Raw genomic sequence first — 15,922 nt, 5'->3', positions numbered from 1 at the left:
CCCAACAATAAAAGTTTGGACACCCCTGGTTTAGTGTAACACATGACTGTAATGCTTCCTTGGGAGTTCTTTCATTCATTCATTCATTCATTCATTCAATATGGCATAGAAGATATTAACACCCACAGTGGACCAAGGTTATTTACATTAACTGAAACTAATAAAAACAGTAATTAAAAGAACAAAAATGGTGTCTGAGTCCATCCTGTAAAGTTTATTGAGTTTCTGAATTTGAATTTTCTGAAAGTATTTCTCAGATTGAGCTCCCTGATATTCAGGATACGCTATTCTGTGGACTGTTACAGTTTATGTGGAAAGTTCTTTGTTCAACAGTAACTAAATATTTTTTTTCAATTTTTTCTTTTGTTAAGTTTTTATTACTCAACACCTTTTTGAATCCTGCACCTCAAAATAACCCAAAGTATGGAAAAAACTAAAACTAATACTAAAACTAATGAAGATTGAACTAAAACTAAGCATTATTTTAAAAAATAATTAAAACTAGCAAACCCACTCTAAAAACTAAAACTAAAACTAAAAATGAAATAAAATTAAACTATAATGAAAAATATAAAATTAAATTAATTGCTGCTTGGGCTGATTGATGTAAAAACACAGAATTATTAGAAAAATTATGTCCACATATGAGGACTTTAGTTTTATATTAATTTAAATTTTGAAACTGTAACGTAACTATTAAACTCTTCTGCCTTCACTAGGTGGCAGTATAATGGCCTCATAAGAGGACATCAGGCCCTTGTAGAGCAAATTTTAGGTTTATGGTATAGACAACACAAAATGTCATGTCCACACCTGTTTACGCCAGAGGTTAATCTATTTCATTTTCGATTAGTTGTTGCAGCCCTACTCAATTTCACGAAAACGTTTTGAACACAGTGTGAATAATCACATTATTAACAAAAAATGAACTTAATAAATTCAGTCTGAAGCTGCAAGAACTTTATGTAACACTATATAAGCTTCAGTTTGCACTGTTTAAACAACCCGTCCCACAGCTCTCATTTCTCATAAAAGAGCATGAAACTGAGAACCCTACATTTAGAAGCTGCTGTGATTTTTCGAGGCTAAACATGTCTTTAGTTTTCACCGCTCTCTTTATTCTGCTCTTGATGTTCTGACAGTTAAAGCTTTGCCCTGAGGCTGCTCCATCTCAATAATGCCAGACAACAGACCAGGGAAAAACCCTTTAACAGGACATCCCGCTCCGGCTCTCAGCCTTTCCCCTACAATTAGAACTTCTGTAGACCCTGTTATGAAAGGCGCCACGTTCCCAGGCGAGCCTCGGCTTTGGCTGGATCCACTTCTCTACCAGGCAGAATAAAGAGAACCCCTCCCGCCGCCCGTGCCACTGTCACCATGCTGTTCTCTGCAAGTGGCCCGGGTTAGGGATCTGTCAGGGCTTGAGAACGGGCCGTGACTCACATTCAAAGCTAAGTACTTTGTTCTACAGACGGTCTTTCCAATGAAGCCCAAGGGGGAAGACACGGATCTCCAGAACACAAAACACAGCCCAATAAAGACAATACCACTCTATTGCAGAGTGGACGTTCTACAGCACTTCTCTCTTTATTAAGAGTCTCTGATGACTCTTATTAAAACAGACTAGTGATGCTAAGTAGAGCATTGTAGCAATGCCTAAGCTAAACAATGGGTTTGTCACGCTAAGAATTTTTCACATTTTCTCTCCTTAAAACAACAAGTGATAGACCAACACATGGTCCACCCAAACTGACAGACCCTGCAAATAGAGCACTGGACAGAGAAACAGCCAAGTGGACCATTGTCACTCTGAAGGAGCTGCAGAGATCCACAGCTTAGGTGGACTAGGAAAATCTGTTCTTTATGGAAGAGTGTCAAGAAGAAAACCATTGTTGAAAGAAAGACATAAGAAGTGCTGTTCGCAGTTTGTGGCCAAAAGCCATGTAGAAACTCATATGGAAGACATGGCAAACATATGGAAGAAGGTGCTCACCACCCCAGACACACCATTCCCACTGTGAAACATGGTGGTGGCAGCATCATCAGCAAGGACAGGGAAGCTGGTCAGAGTTGATGGGTGGAGATAAATACAGAACAATCTTGGAAGAAAACCTGTTGGAGGCTGCAAAAGACTTGAGACTGGGAAGGAAATTTATTTTCCGGCAAGACAATGACCCTAAACATACAGCCAGAGCTACAGTGGAATGATTTAAATCAAATAATATTCATGTTCTAGAATGGCACAATTAAAAGGTAAGAAAATGTGAAAAAGCTTAAGGGGTAAAAACACATTCAAAAGTCTTGTGCGTTAAAATCCATTTTTTCTTGTTCTTTGTGAAATACAGTAGGGTTGTATATAAGTTGTATGTGCATGCTGCATATGGAACTGTTCCTCATCCTGCATTGTTTGCAGTAGTTAAGAAAAGAAAATACTCTGCCGGCAGAAGAGCAGACACTGTCACTCGTCAGCTAAGGAGTTTACACCAGCTAGTTAGCTTTAGCTATCTTTAGTAAGTAACTATAGGTTTAAATGGGATCTCCGGTGGATTCTGTGTTTTCCCAAGACCTTACCGAGACCTTAAATCTACACTAGGGAAGCATGGTTTGACAAGGTAGCACAAATTGACAGAACACAAGTCAAAGCAGGTGCTGTTCACGTCGGATTTTATGATATAGAGCGGAAGGTGGTCAGAGGCTATATGTTTGCATGTATGAATATTTATGAGCAAGAGCCGAAATCCTGTCTTTCTTCAGAAACCAGTAATTCAGTGATTGAAAGCAGGGTTAAACAGAAACACCAGAGCACTTTTTTTTCACAAAACTGTTTCAAATGGCATTTATTCATACTAGAGACCACAACTAGACATTTTAAAATGAATGAAAAAACTATGGAATAAGACCTTTACAAAATCCCCTGTATAATCCAAGGCTAACGTAGCGCCCCCACGCTGAACTCACCTCTTGGCACTGGTGGAGAGTTTGGCAGCCGTTTTACTGGAGATCTTGGTTTCTTTCTTCTTGGGCTGGGCCGGCTCGCGCTCCTGCTCCGGCGGAGCCGTCTCTCTCTGTTCGATATCCGAGCTCCCGCCGCTCGTGCTGGGGCTGTCGTCCGGTCTCTGCACCTCACTGGACATCCTGGCCCTGAAACAGCCCACCCAGATCAGTACGTTACATAACCTGCTGCAGGAATTGGGTGAGAGGGTGGTGCACACACGACGAAGATAAAGAGGATTTGGGTCTATATTAGAGCTGATTTAGGCCTGTCACAATAATTACAATATTAATATACTGTGCAAATAAATGAACATGATAAGAATTCCTTAATAATTCCTTATCCATTAATAATTAAAAGTTCATTGCCATTTAAAAGAGTGTGAATTAATTATTATGCTATTATGTTATATTTATATCCGTGCCATTAAATGGGCATAAAATGAGAATAATGATCCCAATTATTTCTGGGACAATGCATCATCCAGTCAAAAACAAAAAACGTATTGTGAGAGGCCTAGGCTCCGATTCAAGTGCATTGATTCTACAATGTCAGAATCTATTATAACTACATCATAACCTCTTCTGATGCCAGTATTCTAGGGATGTCCCAATTCAACCCTGGCATTTTTTTATCACATTCAGACTAAGGAAGGGCGATATGGTCCTCAAATAATATCATGATATTTCTGAGTATTTCTGCGATAACGATATTCTTAGTGATGTAACAAAACATTGACTGTTTTAAAATTCATATACTACTCAACAATATTGAAGTTTTATTTAGTACATTCATTAGAAACCAAAAAATCTATATATGTTTGTTTATTCCTAAACAGTAACTTCAAAAGACTATTATGATGTATAAAAAAACAATAGTGTAAAAAAAAAAGTAAAAAAAAAAAGTCCATATTTCTTGCATGCATATAACCTGCAAACAATTAAACAAGTAAATGCAGTTAATAACAAAACAAACACAAAAAAGAAAATTCTTTCAAGAATACTGAAATATCCTGCTAGAGTTTTTTATTGTGTTAAAATGTTTGATCATATTATTGCAAATTATACGATATGGCACGCCCCTAGTTCAAAGGCTCATTTGGTATCCTCAAGCCCTATTACTGATCATTATTTCACAGCAGGCAGCAGTGAGGAGAGTTCTCAGAAGGTAAATCAGTTTTAACTAAGCTTTAAGTTTAATACACACTTAAACAAAAACCTATCCGGAGGGAATTAGTTTCTTAGGGGGTCATGGAGTAATTTTCTATTTTATGTTTTTTTTTTTATGCGGAACGATCATGTACGTGTTTTTCTCAGACGTCCTCTGAGAAAATTACAGGCTGAATTATCTGCTGTTTTTCTCTGAACTCCGTGGTCCTCCGGTAATTTCCGTCCCGTCTGGACGCACATCTCTGATTTTCATCTCCTCGCGTTTAATAAAATAACTATTTGTCCGCTGCCGCGCACCGTGATTACACTTTGGCCGCGCGTTTCCATGGAGATCCACCAAAACACAACAGCCAGTGGAAATGGAGGAGCTACTGAACGCGATGTCATGTGACTGAGAAAGCCTAAAAACTCATTTATCCTCCTGTTTTTTTTTATTGCAGACCAGATGCAGGAGTTTTATCACTGAGTAGAAGTGTGAAATATTTTAGATAGGGCTAAAGTCACTACTGAACTAATAAATCAGACCAGAATGTCTCATTATGTAAACTGTTACTACTGTGCTTTTACTTCAGTATTAATCAGCAGCACATTAATCATTAATCAGCAGCAGCATCTTCTCCAAACTGAAAAGTGGGGCTGCATCATTTATATATCAGATCAGACTGAATTAAATTGGTTTCAGCTTATACTCAATATTAAGAAACTAAGGAAAGATATCTTGATCAGGACATATTCCCCTCCTATGTACAGCGTTTGTGTATCACTTCAGAAACAGGTTTGCAAAAATAGCACCAAATAACACCAAAAAAATTCAACCAAATCAACTCAAATGACTGTGAGCACTGTGAATTCATGACTCACTTTCTGTGGAATCACAATAATGACATTTCAAAGCAGTAGAAAGGCTGTTTAGGATTCACAGAGCCTTCAGGCAGAAGAACATGACAAAGCAAAGCTGTCAGTCTGGTGAGGGTGGAGCATGAAATCAATCAGATTCCACCCCATGAGAATCACAGCGAGGTCACAGCTGATTCAGACACTAGAGTAAAACTCAAAACAGCTGGAACAGTAAGCCGAGAGCCACCATGACGCTGAGGAGGCTAAAACATGAGATTGAGAAGATTCCTAAGGCCTGTTCTAAACCTCTCTTATGTTTTCGAGCACAAAATTTAAAAAAGGAATAAATCTTGGTAGGTAGCTGGGCCTGAAACAGTCCTATCTTACATCCTATGCAATGTGCGTCACAATGCTCATTGCTATCTTACAGTCTATTTTCACACATTCCACCTGTGTCGATTAAATAGCAATGGCCCTTGTGAATGTATCTACATTCATGGGCGTAATGGTCAGGAAGTGAGGTGTGTTTACCTAAATGTCTTGCATATTGCAATCTTGGAAATGGAAAACACATGTGCACCACAGACTGAATAAAAGCAGGTCAGTTTCCTCTGCTGAGAAGTAGGGCTGCAACTAATGATTATTTTGGTAGTCTGATAAATATTTTCTCAATTAGTTGATTAGTCACCGATTATTTCTGCCATGTCCTTCATCTCTAAAAACTATAGAAACAGCTGATCAAGAGGTTTAAAAGGCATTTAAATGTCTGAATGTTGTTTAATCGTGGAAAGTACTGATAGTTAGTGAGTAAATATGTTTACCTATATATCTGTTCGGGCATTTTTGGAGACAGACTAAGTTGAGTGTAAACTGTAAACTTCTGTCCCTTTGTGTAATGCAATGCAACAACAAACTAACCATTAGTCGACAATGAAATTTGTAGTCGACAAATTTTAATAAAGACATTGTCGACATTAGTCGATTATATCGACTAATCGTTGCAGCCCTACTGAAAAGCATTGGACATGTTAAGGTAGCTGTGCCGTCAAAATCACATCTAAGATTAATAAAAGAATTAAGAGAATTAGTACATGCCTTTTTTGCGCTTTGGGCAGTGCAAGGTGTACCTTTCCCATCGTTATGATAGCAAAGACACACTGACACGCCCTAAATAAAGCTGCACATTGCACAGTTGATGAACTGCCTAAAGAGCGCTAAAACAAGACTTGTCAACGAGCCCTGCTTTTGTCTTGGTAAAGATGACTAACAAATCCATGTGTGGGGGCGTAATGAGCAACAAGATCAAAAATTTATTGTCACGTTTGATCTTTCTTACAGACCTGGCTGCCCAGTGAACCTACCTTTACTAAACATTGAACACTAGTGCGCTATTTTAATGGGACAATGCTCATTCACATGCTGCTGCCATTTCAAAGGCCTGCATTGAAGACACTATAAATATACTTTGCCATAAAACTGTGTGAGAATATTGGCGTTGTATGGGATCGATTATCACAAGACTCCATTAGGAACCTCTACAGATCCATGCCAAGATAACTGACATGGTGCAGAACATATGCCAATAGAATAGGGATATAAAAACTCCTGCCATTGATCTCTAGAGCAGTAAATCTGTGTTCACTGGAATGATGATGTTCCATTTAATACTTGCGGATGATGTGGGAGGTGATCATGCAAGATCCTGATCTCAAGATGCAATCATGCAATCAATCATCACAGCAATGCTACTACAAAAAAACTAGTAGAAATACTCCCTCACTACAACAATAGCAAGAAAGGCTTATTTTAATACTTGATGTGAAAATAAACAGATCAAGTATACCAATACTTTTAGTCCATATAGCGAATCTGGTTCAAGGAGAAAGAGCGGAAGAAAAATGAAGTGAAGTAAATGGGGATTGCTGCAGTCTAGGCAGGAAAGCTTCTGCTGCAGACAGCAATCAGCGAGGATTTAATGCCTGGGTGGCTTATTTGTCTTCTACTGTATCCCAACCAATACTGAGCCAAACAGCCTGATAAATGTCTTTCCTTCTCAGTGCCTCCCAGTGCTTTCTGAAGGATCGGTCTTATCATCACTAAACTGTACTGTCAAATAGCATCACCTCAGCTTTAGGGGTGGGAATTACAGGTCATCTCACGATACCAGCTAAACTTTGCATGTAAAGGGGACCCTGTGAAGAGAAAGGAATCCATCTTGTCATTTATTTTAGGATAATACAGCTTCTGGAATATAATCAAAAGGAAGATGGATGACCACATGCCATCAAACTAAGCTAAACTGCTTGGATTTTTGCACCAGCAGTGGCATACAGTTATCCAAAAGCAGTGTGTAAGACTGGTGAAGGAGAACAGGATGCCAAGATGCAGGAAAACTGTGATTAAAAACCAGGGTTATTCCACCAAATATTGATTTATGAACACAGTTTAAGTCTTTGGGATGATGTAAAATTTAAAAATGATGATGAGTAATTTGATGACTGGGACTAAAGGAATGTATCACCATCTTCGTCATCCCCCTCCTGCTTCTCATTTTTCTAACCACGCACCAAGAATGTAAAAGCTCCCTCAATGCACTCTCCATTGCAACCATCTGTATTACATCATCATCAACACCATCATTTTGCCACAAGAAAAACCTTTGTCCAGTCAATGCAAGAAGAAGAGGATCTTCCATAATCTGATGCAAGTTAACAGACTATACAGTAAGTCTGTGAATCATACATTTTCTTACAAACCAATATTTCAAACATACATAAACAAACAATTTTGCATACTGTAGAGTCCAGTGCAAAATTTGGATCTTCTAATCCCAGTCCTACAGTATCGTCTACGCTAGTTTAAAGGCAAGCAATAAATGTACTTGAAAACACCCCTTGAAGACAAAAATAATGCTGTTAAAATCCTGCAGGACAAGCAAGTTCCCCCTGCTCACACCAGCACATGGCGTGATTGAAGCTTGCCAATGACCATCTGGAAGATCCAGAAGAGGCATGGGAGAAGGTCATGTGGTCAGATGAGACCAAAATAGAGCTAGAAGAAACAACTCCAAGAACACAGTCACAACCATGAAGCATGGGGGTGGAAACATACTTTGGGGGTGCTTTTCTGCAAAGGGGACAGGACAACTGCACTGCATTCGAGGGAGGATGGATGGGTTTATGTATCACAAGATTTTGGCCAACAATCGCCTTTCCTCGGTAAGAGTCTTGAGGACAGGTCGTGACTGGGTCTTCCAGCATGACAATGACCCGAAACACACAGCCAGGGCAACTAAGTAGTGGCTATTTAAGAGCATTTTAAGATCCTGGAGTGGCCTAGCCAGTCTCCAGACCTGAACCCAACAGAAAGTTTTGCAGGGAGCTGAAACTTAATATTGTCCAGGGCCAGCTCCGAAACATGAAAGATTTGAAGAAGATTGATATGGAGGAGTGGATGAAACTCCCTACTGCATTGTGTGCAAACCTGGTTAAGAAGTAAAACCTTGCAAAATGTTATACAATATCAAATACTTATTTCATGCAATAGAAAATACAACGATTCTGTCTCTAACAGTTGAAGTATACCTACGATAAAAATGTAGACCTCTCCATCCTTTGTAGAAAACTTGTAAAATCAGTGTATCAAATACTCATTTTCCCCGTTGTACATTTCAAATTTGGATACTGCAAAATAAAACATGCAACAATAAAGCCAAAACTGTACTTTACCATCTTTTTAACTACACTAACCATCAAAGACCACATCTGACCATCTAAAACCAGCCATCAGCTACTCTCCATTCCTCTTTTTCATGTTCCTATGTTCTTGTGGGGGTCTGTTAGCCCAATTTTTGTGACAATGTAAAACGTAAAGAAGTCCGGCACACAAGCAGCAGAACTAAACTTACACAGCAGACGAAAAGCTTGTTGTAATGGAGCTGCTCGGAGGCAGAAGCAGCTATTAACAGTGACATGTTGATAACACAGCTGCTGCTGGGCTGTGAGCTCAGAGGGCTCGTTATAATGGAGAAAATGGGTCATAAAACATTTAGATGACACAGCCCCACATGCCCTCAATGCTAAAACATCACGGGAATGTTACAGCTTGATGACAACACATAAGAAATGTCAATACTATTAATATAAACACCGGTACTGCTACTGGATCAGTGCTAGCGTTCAGGAACAAAGCTTTTTGGCTTTGTTTACTTAGAGGTTTATTTGTCTTGAAGTTCCCTCACAATGACTGAAGATGTAAAACTGCCAGCGCTTCAAATGCATGCTTTGGTGGATAAATAAGATGTTTGTTATAAAAACGTTTGGTACAACTGGTACTAAAGAACATAGCTTGCCACTTAACACTTAGTGGCAAAAGTGATTTATGTAATACTGCTGGAAGTGCTCTGTACAAGCCATATTTACTCTTACATAGATTTTTGTCTGGTGCAACCTGTTTTGATTTAGTAATGCATAAATCTGGACTTTATACAAACTTAGGTTGCAACTAGCCTATGCTCAGCTGGTGCAAACAGGCCTTGGGTTTTAAAATGAACATGATTCAATTAATGGTGGAAATAAAACAATGACTGCTGTGATCTATGTATGTGTAAATCTGATCTTACCAAAAATGTCAGCCTAGTCAGCCTAGATTAGAACTTGGTTCAGCTGGTGCAACCGGGGCCAGTGTATTAACATGAACACTATTAAGAGATATTACAACCTTCTGTGAATTATGAATTTGTACGATTGTACAATTAGTTACAACGTTACAACTAGCTTGTAAAGCTCAGCTGATGCACCCAGGCCATTTAATATAAGAGATTATATTAAAGCTTTATGCATTTTCTTTGATTTTACCAAATTGAAAACATCTGGAATGTAATCAAGAGGAAGATGGATGATCACAAGCCATCAAACCAAACTGAAATGCTTGAATTTTTGCACCAGTGGCATAAAGTGTGTAGGACTGGTGGAGGAGAACATGCCAAGACGCATGAAAACTGTGATTAAAATCAGGGTTATTCCACCAAATATTGATTTCTAAACTACTTTTTGATATTTCAGGCATTTCTCTTTTTTTTCAAATAAATGCTGTAAATAATATATATTTTATATGGAATTTGGAAGAAATGTTGTCTGTAGTTTTTAGAATTGGACAACAAATGTTCATTTTACTCAAACCTATAAATAGCAAAATCAGATTAACTGATATTTGAAAGGCATATTTTAGGCTCCAGATTCAACATAACATAAGGCTTATCCACCTGCAGCTTTTATTTAGATAATTAGAAGTATTGTATCGTTATCGGTATTGGATATACTAGCTAGGATATATTGACTCTGTATTTGATAGTATCGGTATCGGTACCAATACTGGTAAATTGGTCAGTATCGTACACCACTAGCTAACTAACCTATCCAGCTAACTGTAGCGTTACCTAGGTTACTAAAAAAACGTTGTTTTTAAACGGTGGGTTATTTTTAGGTAGCTATGCTAAGCTAGGTTAGGTTAGCACTCTGAGGGGATAAAAGCTAGCAGTAAAAGCGGGTCAAAAAAGATGTACAGAGCAAAAACAGAGCGAAAATACGGGGAAATAAAGGGTTTGGAGCTGGATGGAGGGGTCTGCTGTGGTTCTGCGGGGTTAGAGGGGGAGGAGGGCGGTGTTAAAGCCGAGGAAAGGCCCGAGAGTGAAGATAGCGGAGCTGCGGAGGAGCCGAGCCGAAGACCGGAGCTCGGTCAGCGGTCAGGCCGGGGAAACCGCCCCTCAGAGCGGCTACCAGACCACCAGGAGCCCGGCCTGCTCCGGCTACCCGCACAAAGGCTACACACACACACACACACACACACACACACACACACATCCCCCCCTCAGTGGAAGAAAACACCAGCACTTTCCACGGGACGTTTTTTACCCACTTTTTCCGCGCACTTCCCATCAAACATGCGAGAACGGGTTACCTGCTAAACGGCCGCCGATGATCCGGTAAAAAATCGGATTAAAACCGACGATAAAACCCCGAAGAGACCCAGAGATAATCCACAATCCGACCGACCGACCAACCAACCGACCGCTCTCTTTCTCCCCCGACTACTCTCTATATAACTGAAGGAGGGAGAGAGAGAGAGAGAGAGAGAGAGAGAGAGAGAGAGAGAGAGAGAGAGAGAGAGAGAGAGAGAGAGAGAGATACAGACAGAGCGAAAGGGAGAGAGAGACAGAAAGATAGACACACCAAAAAAGAGAGATACACAGAGAGAGAGAGAGACAGACAGAGAGACACACACAGAGAAAGAGAGAGACAGACAGAAAGGGATACTTATAAAAAGAATCAAAGAGACTGACGACAGAAAGAGAAACCGAGAGAGAGACAGAAAGATGGACAGACACACAGAGAGATACAGAGAGAGAAAGACATAACTGTTACTTGGAAAGTGGGAGAGTGATGCAAAGAGACTTACAAGAGAGAGGGAGAGATACAGAGAGAGAGAGCTAGAGAGAAAGAGAAATACAGAGAGAGAGAGAGATACAGACAGAGCGAAAGGGAGAGAGAGAGAGACAGAAAGATAGACACCTCAAAAAAGAGAGATACAGAGAAAGAGAGACACACAGAGAAAGAGAGAGAAAGACAGAAAGAGATACTTAGAAAGAGAATAAAAGAGACTGACGACAGAAAGAGAGACCGAGAGAGAGAGAGAGAGAGAGAGATACATGGAGAGAGAGAGACAGAAAGATGGACAGACACAGAGAGATACAGAAGGAGAAAGAGATACTGGGAAAGTGGGAGAGTGATGCAAAGAGACTGACAAGAGAAAGAGAGACTCAGAGAGAGAGAGAGAGATGTACAGAAAGATGGACAGACACAAAGAGAGATACAGAGAGAGAGAGAGAGTCAGACACAGAAAGAGAGATACAGAGAGAGACAGACAGAGAGACAGAGAGAGATACTTTGAAAGTGGGAGAGAGATACAAAGCGAGAGAGAAACTGACACAGAAAGATATACACAGTTTTCTTCTAATTACATTCACTTATTGATTATTATTATGTTTTTTGCATTGTTTTAAAATGTATACGTTGTTCTGTTCTGCACTCTAAAAAATGTTCATATCTAAAACTATTTACTGTTCTTTTACTTTACTGATTAAAAACTTTGGCAACACGAATGTAGCACTATTTGTCATGCCAATAATGCACCTTGAATTGATACAGAGAGAGACAGATGGACAGAGAGATGGACAGACAGAGAGGGAGGGAGATACAGAGAATAATAACTCTTGAGATGTTTAGCACAGCTGTTACCTGAAAGCTATTTTAGGTGACTCTACCTCATTAAGCTGACTAAGAAAATCCAGAGACGTCAGGGTGGTCTTCTTTGGGACGCTCTGTCTAGCAGTCAGGGTGGTCTTCTTTTGGTTTGCTCTGTCTGGCAGTCAGGGTGGTCTTGTATTGTTGCTTTGTTTGGTGGTCAGGGTGGTCTTCTTTGGGATGTTCTGTCTGCCATTCTGGCTGGTCTTCTTTGGAACGCTCTGTCTGGCAGTCAGGGTGGTCTTCTTTGGGACACTCTGTCTGGCGGTCAGGGTGGTCTTCTTTGGGATGCTCGGTCTGGCGGTCAGGGTGGTCTTTGGGATGCTCTGTCTGATGGTCATGGTGGTCTTCTTTGGGAAAATCCGTCTGGCATTCAGTGTGGTCTTCCTTTGGACGCTCTGTCTGGCAGTCAGGGTGGTCTTCTTTTGGATACTCTGGCGGTCAGGGTGGTCTTTTTTTGGATGCTCTCTCAGGTGGTCAGGGTGGTATTCTTCGGGATGCTCTGTCTAGCGGTCAGGGTGGTCTTCTTAGGGACATTCGGTCTGGCGGTCAGGGAATGTCTTTGGGATGCTCTGTCTGGTGGACATGGTGGTCTTCTTTGGGACAATCTGTCTGGCATTCAGTGTGGTCTTCTTTTGGACGCTCTGTCTGGTGTTTAGGGTGGTCTTCTTTTGGACGCTCTGTTGGGTGGTCAGGCTGGTCTTCTTTTGGACGCTCTGTCTGGTGGTCAGGGTGGTATTCTTTGGGATGCTCTATCTGGCGGTTAGTGTGGTCTTCTTTGGAACGATCTGTCTGGCAGTCAGGATGGTCTTTATTGGTCACTCTGTCTGTATTTCAGTGTGGTCTTCTTTTGGTCGCTCTGTCTGGTAGTCAGGGTGGTCTCCCTTGGGACATTGTGTCTGGCAGTCAGGGTGGTCTTCTTTGGGATGCTCTGTCTGGCTGTAGAAGTGGTCTTCTTTAGGACGCTTGTTCTGGCAGTTAGGGAGGTCTTCTTGGGGATGTTCTTTCTGATGGTCAGGGTGGTCTTCTTTTGGACTCTCTGTCTGGCAGTCAGGGTGGTCTTCTTTTGGACGCTCTGTCTGGTGATCTGCTGCTGTGGAGGTGATCTTACAGCTAGGCTGTCTAGGTTGTTTGTCTCTTCTCCAGAAGTTCCTCAATCATCTGCTTTCTAGGTGCCTCTAGGTGTTCTTGCTCCTGTCTCAGCTTCTTTAGTTTCTGCCAGTGCTGCTTGTTGGGGTAATTTCTGTTGATGAAGTCCCATCAGGCTCTTCAGTTTTTCTGACTCCATATCGCTCCTCCTCTGCAGCTTCCTGTTCAGCTGGATCTGTGCCGGCATCCTGTTCTGCAGCTCCAGAACCTCCTTAAGGAAAGAGGTCATTCTCTCACTCAGGAGTCAGCTTCACCTTTGCCTCCTCTTTCCTCCACCGTCTTGCCAGCTTGGCTCTCGTCATCATCAGTAGGGCTACACTCCTCCTGCATCTCCTTTCTCCTCTTTTTCTTCTCCTGTTTCTTCTGCTGTTCCTTCACGACGACTGGTGGCTTCTCTTTGAAGATCTCCACCACCAACACATCGTCGCTGCTCTTGTCATCTTCAATGCTTCAAAGCTAGACTCCTCTATCTCCACCTGTGTATCCTTTCTTCTTTTCTCCTACATTTCTCTCCTACTGTTTCTTCTGCTGTTCTTTTATGACAACTGGTGGCTTCTCTTGTAAGATCACCAACTCGTCTTCACGCTCTTGTTGTATTCAGTGGAGATACAATGCTCCTCTTCTACTACTTTTCTCTCCTCCGTCTCTACTTCTCCTGTTTGTTCTGCTGTTCCTTCATGACAACTGGTGGCTTCTCTTTGAAAATCTTCTCCACATACGTCTTCGCTGCCCTTGTCTCCTTCAGTAGAGAGAGATACACTCCTGAATCTCCTTTCATTCTCTTTTCCTCCTCCAGCTTTATCCTCCTCTTCTCTCCAATCTTCTTATTTTCCTTCATTCATCTCTCTCTATGCACTCTATCCTAAAAATCTTCCATCCACCTTTTTAGCAAATCTTTGTCACTTCTTTTATGCTCCGTGTTTGAAACCTCTCTTATCTTTAAATCTCTCTCCTCCACTCTTCATCCTTTCTCCTTTTCTTCTTTCTTTGGTTTTTCCTTCTCTGTACTCTCTCCTTCCTCTGACCTCTCACTTTATCCTCCCTCAGAAGCTCCTCACCTCTCACTCTTTGTTCTCCCTCTTTTCTCAGGCTCTTCTTCAGCTTTACATTCTCCACCCTTAGCCCCTTTAGGGTGTTATTTTTTCACCTCCTTGCAGTTATTGCTTTCCTAAAAGTATTTCCTCCATCTCCTGCCCTCGCACTGATCCTTCTTCTTGCTCCTCCTCAGTAGTTCTTTTAGCGCTTTTCCTAAAATAACTTTCCTCCTCCACCTTTTCAGTTTGTGTTATTTCTCAGGGAGGCATTTGCAGAAGGATTTGAAGGATTTGGTCCTCTGTCTCTTCACTAACTGCATTTCACCTGTCAAGAATTTCACCTCTAATTCTTCTCTGCTGTAACTGAGACTTAGTCCAATCATGTTAAACTGAGCTAAATGCTAAAGCTGTTTCCATGTGGGTCAGCCAGACCCAGACCAGTTTTCGCCAGTTTCAGAGTGTATTTTGAAGGTGTACGGCCAGACGTCTTCCTGTAGCATTTTCTCCAGTTTCCAAGAATCTTTTGAAGATGTCTCTGACTTCATCTGTAATTTCTCGTAAGAGAAGACTTCTGCTTTTAATAGTTACAGAGTTCTCTGTGTTTCTGTCTCTTTTTCTAATTATTATGATGAAAGTGTAAATGCTGCATTTGAGAGTGTAGTAACGCCATCTGTTCCAGCACTGCTGGATAAACTTTTTCTATTTTGTACAATGGATTTTGTAGCATTTCTGGTTACTGACTGGACCTTAAGTGCTTAAATGTCAAAAGTAAAATAAAATAAAATAAAATAAAATAAGATAACGTGTAGTTCTGAAACTTTAAACTGATCTCCTTATTACATAATATTTATAAAGACAAACCCATAGCCATGTCTTTTGTTCCAGACTTTAGAGTATTCTGTAATGACCTGAAAAATTTGTCATGATTATTTATTACATGTACAGCTAAACAAAATGCTAGACATGACTTATTTTAAAGGATATTATTCAAGAAATGTAACTTAATTGCATTGCATTAATGCATACCAGCTATGTATAAATGTATTCACCTATAAATGCATTTGTTTTTTTATAAATTAATATATGTAATGGATTGTTGTTTTAAAGACTGTAAAGATGTATGAAAATAATACAATTACCTGTGTATATATTATTTATGGGATATTGTCGCCCCCTACTGGGCATGCTTACTAAGTACTTTCTCCTGCCAGAACTGATATAAACAATTATCAGTTTAATGATCTTTACAGCGCCACATATACACAAACTTAAGGAATAAACAGTAGCATTTAAAAGTTTAGACACCTTAATTTCAGTGTTATTTTATTTTATTATTTTATAAAATGTGCTGCATTGTTAACAGCCTTAGAACCTGCAAGTTAACAGTTCCCCAAAAAAGATCACCTAAATGCTTCACAGAGTATTTTGGTTTGTTTAACA

The 15,922-nt window shown here is 40.3% G+C and overlaps 1 protein-coding gene across 1 annotated transcript in view; it reads right to left on the bottom strand.

Moving 5' to 3' along the window:
- The window catches only part of ube2e2 (ubiquitin-conjugating enzyme E2E 2), a 46,057-nt gene extending 34,951 nt beyond the window's left edge, over positions 1 to 11,106 (bottom strand). The window contains exons 1-2 of the mRNA XM_007241069.4: positions 10,957 to 11,106; positions 2,959 to 3,141 (exon numbers count right to left, since the gene is read on the bottom strand). Of these exons, the coding sequence (XP_007241131.1) occupies positions 2,959 to 3,134 (176 nt within the window). The 5' untranslated portion in view covers positions 3,135 to 3,141; positions 10,957 to 11,106. The remainder of the gene's footprint in view (positions 1 to 2,958; positions 3,142 to 10,956) is intronic.
- Between the last annotated feature and the right edge of the window lie 4,816 nt (positions 11,107 to 15,922).

This window comes from Astyanax mexicanus, chromosome 1 (assembly GCF_023375975.1).
Source record: "Astyanax mexicanus isolate ESR-SI-001 chromosome 1, AstMex3_surface, whole genome shotgun sequence".
NCBI classification, from domain to species: domain Eukaryota; kingdom Metazoa; phylum Chordata; class Actinopteri; order Characiformes; family Acestrorhamphidae; genus Astyanax; species Astyanax mexicanus.
This window is presented reverse-complemented; position numbering and strand designations above follow the sequence as displayed.